At 40.3% G+C, this 9121-nt stretch overlaps 1 protein-coding gene across 1 annotated transcript in view; it reads right to left on the bottom strand.

Annotated features, from left to right (window-relative positions):
- Nucleotides 1–9121, bottom strand: part of SMARCAL1 (SNF2 related chromatin remodeling annealing helicase 1) — a 35465-nt gene that overhangs the window by 6046 nt on the left and 20298 nt on the right. Inside the window, exons 9-11 of the mRNA XM_010176000.2 lie at nucleotides 6637–6777; nucleotides 1249–1467; nucleotides 378–448 (exon numbers count right to left, since the gene is read on the bottom strand). Of these exons, the coding sequence (XP_010174302.1) occupies nucleotides 378–448; nucleotides 1249–1467; nucleotides 6637–6777 (431 nt within the window). The remainder of the gene's footprint in view (nucleotides 1–377; nucleotides 449–1248; nucleotides 1468–6636; nucleotides 6778–9121) is intronic.

Below are 9121 nucleotides of genomic sequence, written 5' to 3'. Positions count from 1 at the left end.
TTCCTGCTGCAGCAGGACTGCAGTGTTTGTTTTCTCAAATTCTGTTGATACTTTTAGTTTTATTACTCCCCCCCTCCTTAAATTGAAATAGGGTCCAGATCATGAAACTTGATCCAAGTTCGAAACATCAAGTAATTTTAGATTGTTCAAATGACAGTTTAGATCCATATCTGGAATTAAATCAGAAGACTTACTCAGCCTAGGAGCTCTGAGAGCAGAAAATGTTTAGTGCATTGTAATTAAAATCAATTTTTTCTAAGCTGGCTTGAGGCTATGCTTCATGTCCCTGCACTGTTATCTCTAAGGCACTGTTTTCCTGTTCTCAGCGGAAAAACACATTTCACTAGGCAAGAATGAAGCAATGACATGCAGCTTACATGACTGAATGGATTTTAGCTTCTGCCGTTCTGTTGTAGAATTGGAGAAGAGCTTCTTTCTCCTTTTGTTTCTGCAGAGAGAAAGATAAATAAATGAGAAATGCCTTTTCTCCTTCTTGCTTACAGATCTGGGATACCTGAGGCTGCCAATAAACACTTTGCTAGGAAAAAATCAGCCTAAAAATGCACAACAAAAGGGGACTGGAGGGAGAAGTCTGCTATTTGCCACTGGGCATGGCAGATACTCACACTCATACCATTTCTAACACCTCCCTTCCTACCTCCTACTCAACTCCTACAAGTTGGATGACAAGCATATCACAAATGTAGTTTTACTTGAGAAAGCATTTCCCTACTAAAACGGCAAAGAAAAACTCCTAAGCTGTTACAGAACTGTATTAGCCACCTAGCAGCCTAGAACATGCATTTGCCATCCATACAAGAAAAACAAACAACAAAAGCAAAAATATACTCTTCACATTTTTGGCTACTGCTGTGTTCACAATGCAGCTTCAACAAAGCTGTGTTGTAGGGTGAATGGGATTACAAGGCAAGACAGAACAGTAAGTACAGAGGCAGAAGGTACAAAAGACAATTAGAAAGGACTAATGAAAGAGGAAAGACAGGAAATGGTATTTCACACAAAGGGACAAAGTAGACCACATAAATCAAAAGGAAAAAAAAGCTGAGCTGTTTTGATTGTGTCATACATTCATTTAACACTGTGCCTTCAACAGCCTTCCACTGCACTTTCCCATGAGGTGTGGCTCTGACCTTCCTTGGAACTCAGGGTACTGTTTTTCCACTGATGTTTTTAAACAAAGGTACCTGAAATACCAATGGGTCATAACAAAAATAGTTTCTGACTTACACTTTCATATCCTTTGACCATCTTCTTTGCTTCAGCTGCCAAGACAGCTTTGGTCTTTGCACTAATCCCTTCTGGAGCCACCACAACCATTTTGCGTTGCTTTGCTGGAAGCTGGGAAAGCACATCTGATTTCAGCCGTCGGATCATGATGGACTCTTCCAGCAAAATTTTCAGTTCAGTTAAGTTGGATGATCCAGAGTAGTCCCAACCCCATGGCATCTGGGAAAGATCAAAACAGTTAAGATCAAACTTAGAAGAGATTCTTCTGGTCTGCAGGCAATTCAAGAGTGGAATAAACTTCCAGGGAAACTGGACAAGGCAAGAACATAATGGTCAGTAGGAAGAGAGATTTGACAAAAACGGCAGTAAGATAGAAGTCTACAAACTAACCCACCCAAAATGAGAAGGTAACTTGTAGACAGGAAAAGGGCAAGTTTATAAGTGCTCTGAGAGGTGCAAGGAAGAGGACTACACAGAATGGTAGGTACCTACCACAGCACTGTGCCCTGGTATTCATCCTCATACAGCAAAGGTATTTCTGCTCTCCACTTGCAGCTTTGGGCAGGGCTACAGAACTCACTGCAGTTCTGTGCACGCACATTTACTTCAGCTTCAAGCTGAAAGGGGCACAAAAATCTTCTCTAACAGCATGAGGACAAAGATGCTTAACCCAAAAGCTTTCACAGAGTTGTTACACTTATCTGACATGACTAGGAAATGCTAGGTCAAAATTGCCTGCTTTCTACTGTGACCTGTCTCTTGATCTGCTTCCTGACGTGCCCTGTTCCTGCCATTACCACATCTATCTCAGACTCAAGCAAACCATAAAAAAATTGTGGCCCAAAATATGTCACTCCAAGCATTGTCTGTTCAAAGCATCATCAGTTCAAAGCTCCTATGAACAAATTCTTCATTTACTCCTCCTTGAAGCACTTGTTTCCGAATCTGCCCTATCCTCCCAGATCCTGTGTGCAGACAATATATATCTGTTCAATTAATGTCAGCTCATCATTTTTACTAGTAACCCCACTGCTTCTTATTTTTTTCCATGAAAGAACAACTAAGCTGACTAACAGTAGTATCCAAATTGTTACATTCCTCAAAAGAAACATCTTTAAATAACTTTCTTTTGGACAGGAGACTAGTAAGGGTTTTATGCTGACTTAAAGGATAATGAGATACCTTTCTTCTGAAGTTTCACAAATAAGTATATGAAATACAGCTACAGTAATACTGCAAACCAAAGAGGAGGTGGGAAAGAAATCTTTCTCACAGCTCTAATTCCAAGTCTTACTGGCAGTGTTACCCAAAATAGCCAAAAATACAACCTCTGGTCTTGGAACAACAACCCACAGTAACCCTACATACACATACATACACCCTCATGAATTGCACATAGCAGAGATGTGAGGAGCCTCAGCACCAGCCCATCTGATCTCCTGCTCCGCTCTCATCGCACCACATTAAATAGATTTTAAGGCTAAAATAGATTTAGCCTTAAAAAAAATCTGTATTTCTTTTCTTTTCCTCCCCCAAGAAAAACCTTCTGCAACACAGAACTGGGAGTAAAATAGGAAAAAGCTCCCAAGTATTCACTACAGTGATACAAAGCCAGTTTGGGTCCTGAAGAGTTAAAACTTTGGCTCTCAACAACACACTGGTATACAGCTAGAGGTAATAAGCCCACCTGGATCTAAGCCAAGCCCTCAAAAAGCCAACATGGGTATTACTGCACTGCTTCCCCGAAACCAGGAATGCAATGCAGATACATCCCTCAGGTCTGTGAAAAGCTGGCTCGCGTCAAGCTGGGTTTATTAGCTTTAGGCACGCTGCATGAAAGCTGACTGTGCTGAGCTCCAGTCTCTGTGCCCCCCTCCTGCATTTCTTCAGGCTCCGTGGACCCAGCCGAGCAGATGTACAGAACCAAGACAGACCCACCTGGTGCTGCACTCTGCCCTCACCGCTCCGGGCACCGGTAGCTACAGAGCAGGGACCAACACTGACCAGGCTGCTCAGCAAGACTTGCTAAGGGTCCTGGACACTCTCCTCAGGCTACCTCGTTCCACTCATGCAGCCCATGTTTTTCCACTTTTCACTTCCATAAGGGGCAAGTGATACATACATTTTGTGTCCATTTCGCACAATTCATTTCAGAAGAGCAACATCATAACTGAAAGAACAAGGCACAGGCCAATATATTATCTACACTGTCCCATTAAAAAACATACACAGGCAGAACCCTACAGTATGTTCAGGTTACTGTATTTCTTTTATGGTGACTGCTGCTGGAACAATTTGCAAACACGGAAACATACTAGTTCTGTGCTGCACCTAGCTACTGATCAAAAAGATTATTGTTTTTTGAATTATTAAAATATAGTTTAGTATATCCTATTGTGGAAAACAAAAGAGAGAAAAAAAAAGGGACATGTATTTTGCCAAAATACACATCTGGCTTTCATCCATAACATTCCAGAGCAAATGCATCCAACTGTGATTTTCTTACCGAAGTGTTACAGCATCTTACATGAGTCAGGAAACTTATTACAGTGTTAGCAGAAGCTGCCAAACTCTTACAAATTCAGAGCATGTGCTCAGATAGAAATTATTTAATATTTGCCAACATCAACCAGTTTCGAAAATGAATTCACAGCATGTATTTTGGGAAACAGACTTGAGATCTTTTGTAAATAAGCAGGTGACATTTCATTTGCTGCATTTTTAAGAGTACAGATGTTGAGAGGTTGAATTACAAAATGCTAAACTTTTATTTTATATCATTTCTAATCATATCTGCCAGATATTTGCAATTTTCTGTCATAAAATCTATTATCTTCAAACAGAAAGTTGTCAGGTTTTAGTTTTAAGTTGAATAGTTCAGGTTTATCAATTTTTCTTTAATCTTATAATGCAAACAGATTTATTATTAATACCAAAACATTTTTAAATAGCACCGTTCACTCCAAAAGCCTTGCAAAACCTCTCTGGTTCTGTGCAATTCCATCCCCAGTTATAATGCTGCCACTTTCAGGACAGAAAGAACCACCTATTTAAGTAATGGCAGCAGAAGTACCACAACAGTTCTTCATAGAGGATGTAACTTCTAACACAATCTCTGGTTAGAGCTGCAAAAAGGAACATGAGTGACATACTACAGTCATGAGGGAACAACTACAATCATCGAAACACCTTTTAATTTCCTCATAGCTGAGTGGATCTATAGCAACCCAATATTCAGTAGTCCCATTTTTTCCTCTAATACTATCCATACCTCTTTATTTCCAGAAGCCCCACTTCTTCTTTAAATAACCAAATTCTTTCTAGGTTCAGTCTATCATTTACTGACATTAACTGTAGCAAAATGTCCCAGGTGAGCACTGAGAAGACCAGTGATGTTCAACTGTCTAGTAGAGGCAGGTCAAACTGAGAAACAAAATCGTACTAGAAACCCTGCAGAGGTTTTGAAAGGAAGCTGATACAGACTGTGACCTCCATGCTGAGTTTCAGTGTAGGCTGAAAACTCATTTACTCAGAATACACTGTTACAATCTGGATCATGCAAAACAATTTTATTTCTTTTATCCAACTGAACTTCTTACCTGAGGTCCATATGCCTCGTAATTGAAGCAACAGGTAGCCATGCAGAACTTTACCCCCAAAGGGTTTATGAAACTCCAAACTTATTTAGACTCACACAGTGCAATTTAACCTTCCTTTTTACTGCAGAAAACCAACAAGATTAAACTGCATCTCTTAATTTCCCTCTGGGAAGCATTCTGGACACTGCTCAGACAGGAATCTTTCAACGAAGATAATGAAGCTCAGCAGAAGACATGGCCCTCTCCCTCCATATGATTCCTACTATGGATGGAGAAAAAATACATTTATCCCCTGCCAGGAAATCAGTGCTTTGCTAGCATGAATGCTGTCATCTTCTGGAACCCAAGTTCTGTATCTGTAATTCTGCATGCTAAATGGCCTTATGGCATCAGCATATGAGTACCAAAGCCAAAGAACTGCTCATCTATCTTGCACATTTGGACATACATAGAACAGCTCTACACTAGCTATGAAAGTAAAAGTGGGCATTCAGATCTAGGAAAAAGGGGATTCGAGAACTTTATATGAAACTGCAATATGAATTTTCTTGATGGAAACTTGGCATATGTTAGCTACCCCAAAAAGAGAAAAGAAAACAAACACAAAAGCCCTACAAATAGCTATAACTATTTTTATGGCATACACTGATGATGTTCAGTGTATAAATACATAATACTTCTGAAAGTATTTTTGAGCATTTAAATGGTCATTTGATGTTTCCAAGCACTCTGCTGAAAGTTATTGCCCAGTCTTACAAAAACTGAGGCACAAGAAGTGAAATGGATTACTCAAGAAAGAAGAGCAAACAAGTTAATGCACTGCAGGTTCATGCTCACACTGCTAAGCCATTCTGTGCCACATGCTAACTGCTATGTGCTTGTCCTGGAGGAACTGGAGGACAAGCCAGATTAGAGGGCTCTTGTTCCAAATCTTTGGTTCCCCTTTTTGTGTTTACGCAACCAACAGAGAAGATCCCCAGAGCCTCCTTGTACAATAGGCAGCAGTATGAGTCCTTAACTTAGCAGTGTGTGTTCCAACACACGCAGCAGCCCTAGAGATGGCAAATCCAAGCACAGCCGAGTTGCCCAGAGCAAGGCAGACCCCTACCATCATGGCTGTAAGTGATGGCTTCCTGCAAAGCCAAGATCTTGCAGTGGTTGCACTCAATGACTCTGCTGAAACCACTGCTGAGCAGCTGGCAGAGATAACAGAAGTTAATTTATTTTAAAAATATGCTGAGGACCACATCCATTTCCTGAATTAGAAGAGGGTGGAATAAAAAGACTGATTAAAAGTCTTAATTTTTTACTTACCTGGAAGTATAAAATCCAAAATCCCAAGCAACAGAGGCCTTACTTTGTTAAACAGTCACTAAAGCAGACTATAAACTTTGTTTGTTTGTTCTGGTTTTTGGGTTTTTTTTTAAATCAATTAGCCCAAACCTGCAGCTGCTTAAAGGCCCCATAGTTGCTCTGCCCATTTAAAACACTCTGAGGGCAAGTTCTTATTAGAATAGGCTCCTTTTCCCAGCTACGGTCAATTTTTTTTTTTAAACTTTTTATTTCCATGGCTTTCAGGGCAGATTTTGACAAGTATTACTGCCTCCATGTCTCAGGCCCACCATAGCAGCACCCAGAGCTTCTCAGGTTGAGAGCTTTCAAAACGTTACTCTGGAGTGAGACTTGATCAAAAAAGATGTAATATTAGACAGAAGGAAGGAAAGAAAAAGCCTGCACATTGTGAAACAAAATGCAGAGTCCCAATCTGTCACTTCCCCCTCTGAAGTACCTTCCTGGCATCACAGTAGCGTAGCCCAAAGGAGTGGAACTGAGGGAAGAAGGTTGGCTGGACAGCTGCAATCTGTGTGTAGAGCTCTGCAGGTCGTGACATGGCAGGGGTTCCCGAAAGCAAGATCACCCTCCTGGCAGCCTGGGAAAGCAAAATGGAGCATCATTATCATACAGCTTACAATATAAGCAGAACCTCCTAAGAAGCCATCCTCCGTTCTGAAAGAAAATCCAGAGCCATTGTACAAGCACCCGAAATGGAAGAGGAGTACACCTCACTGCCTAATGACACTCAAGCACAGTGCTTAGAACTTCTAGGAAGCAGGACAAACCATATTGTTTCTTATTCATCAGCCACATGCTGTAAGGGAAGGGGACATCAATTTTTATGACAGTACTTTCGGAATTGGCATTTACCCACTAGACACGTTAATATCTTATGCCTGGCTCAACATTTCATTTGGCATCAGACGTCACAGGAAAATGACGCACCCTCTCACATACATCCTCACCTCCAAAATAAATTCTCTTGTAATAAACCTGCCACAGCAAGCCATAAACAAACTGTCCTCCTCACAAAAGGAGAGGAGATCCAGAGAAGCAGGAATTTTTTCTTAGTTTTTGCTCATTTTTTTTCTTTCTAAATTCTGCTAGCAAGGAGAGAAAGATGAAGCTGCCTGAAGCAGGACCAGAAGAAGCCCAGCTAACAGCCACGGTGAGTCTAGGCACAGCTGGCTGGATGCTAGAACATGAGTTTATAAATACAAATCATGTAAGAAGATTGTAAAATGTATTGTAGGGGAAACAGGAAGGGGATGGGAAACCTGTATTTAAAGTAGGTGCTCCCAAAAAGTGGGGAAAAAAATTACACTATAGACATAAAAGCCTCCAAGATGCATTTCTACCCTCATACCTCCATTATTACCTAATTCTATTATTAGATGAGAGCTATGAATTTCTACTGCTGTAAATTCACATATAGTAGTTAAATTACAAATGCCTTGTAATTTCCTGCATGGTTTAACGCAAGTTCATTAAAATAACAAAGAGATTCTTGAGTGACATCTGTACCAACAGCTCATTCACATTTAAATGAAAAAGAAATTAAATTCTTTTATCATTTCACTGAGATCTACCAGTCACCCAAATCTTTTCAGCTGATTCATCCACTCGCCAACCAAATCTGGTGGAAAAAGAGTTCACAGATCAGCTACCGGAAATTAACTTCAGGACTCTTTATCAGGTATTTATACACAGGTTGTAATCAAGGTGGGACTTGCCTCCTCCCTCCATCCCTATTAAACCGATCAGAAGGAAATGTGATCGCCACCAGGATCAGACAATTCCCATAAACATTTTAAAAAGCAGGATATTTATTGAACTAAGAGGAGAAGTCAAATCTTTGGACATGTTGGAAGGTGAGAGTTAGTTTGCACAAGGCAGAGGTGCCTATGCTACTCAGAAGATACAGGAGGCCAAAGATACCAGATCCCATGAGGGAACAAAGTGACAAAGCAGAAGTTAGGTCAGTTTTTAAAATTAAGATAACAATGGAGGACAACTGAGCAGAACCTAGACAATATCTGATCCCTTGCAGAAGCCTTCAAGGAATAAACTGACACCACTCAGAAATCTGCTGAAATGCAAGACAAGCCAGTCCTACACGTGCAAGAAACCTCCAAACTAAACTCTTTCCTCGTGGACTAACAGAAAGTCACTTCTAGGAAAAAGACAACATGGAGGTCACGGAATTACAGACAGCTCACTTCAAATAACTCTGGATCAAGCTAAAGCAAGAAAAGTTCACTCAAAACAGACCAGGGCCATATTAAATGCAACATAAACCCAACTGTGTTGAAAGGTTTTATGCCACTCTCAAGGCTCCTTCTCTTCGGAGGGTGCTCCCCAGCAGCTGCATTGGAACACTAATTCCTCAGTAGTCAAAACAATTAGTCAGGCTCCTTCCCCGATCTCTAAATAGGTATCAAAAAAGAGAATGAGGAAGTTACAGGTTATTTGAACACTAAACTTGTCCAGCTCCTGCTTTTCTGTGCACAATTTAATTTTGAACAAATAAACTATCTAACCACTGCAAGTATTTACCAAGGGCTGTGATATATCTTCTATAATTAACCATTTCAAACAAATTGAGAAATAAAAAGCAATGATGGAAAAAAAAAAATATATCAAAAAACTCAAGACACTAGCTCCACAAGAGCTGTGAAGAACTTGAATAAATTAATTCCAGAAAATTGTGTGGAACATAGCGGTCTAATTCATAATTCCAAGGGTCCCTTTCACTTTTAAAGTCCACGACAGAGGAGCCCAAGAGAGCAAAGAAGAAAAATAAAAATCCTAGGAAGACAAGTTTCTGAGGGCTGAAGGCTTACTCCAGTTCTCGATGAAATAAATGGGTTTGATTCACATCTCTTTTTCTAGTGGCAACTCATTTTGAACAGATGCCAATGAAGATTTGCTCCTGCAGA

The sequence above is a fragment of the Antrostomus carolinensis genome, unplaced genomic scaffold (assembly GCF_000700745.2).
Source record: "Antrostomus carolinensis isolate BGI_N321 unplaced genomic scaffold, ASM70074v2 scaffold35809, whole genome shotgun sequence".
NCBI classification, from domain to species: Eukaryota; Metazoa; Chordata; class Aves; order Caprimulgiformes; family Caprimulgidae; genus Antrostomus; species Antrostomus carolinensis.
The sequence above is the reverse complement of the archived record's forward strand: the minus strand, read 5'-3'. Positions and strand labels throughout refer to the sequence as shown.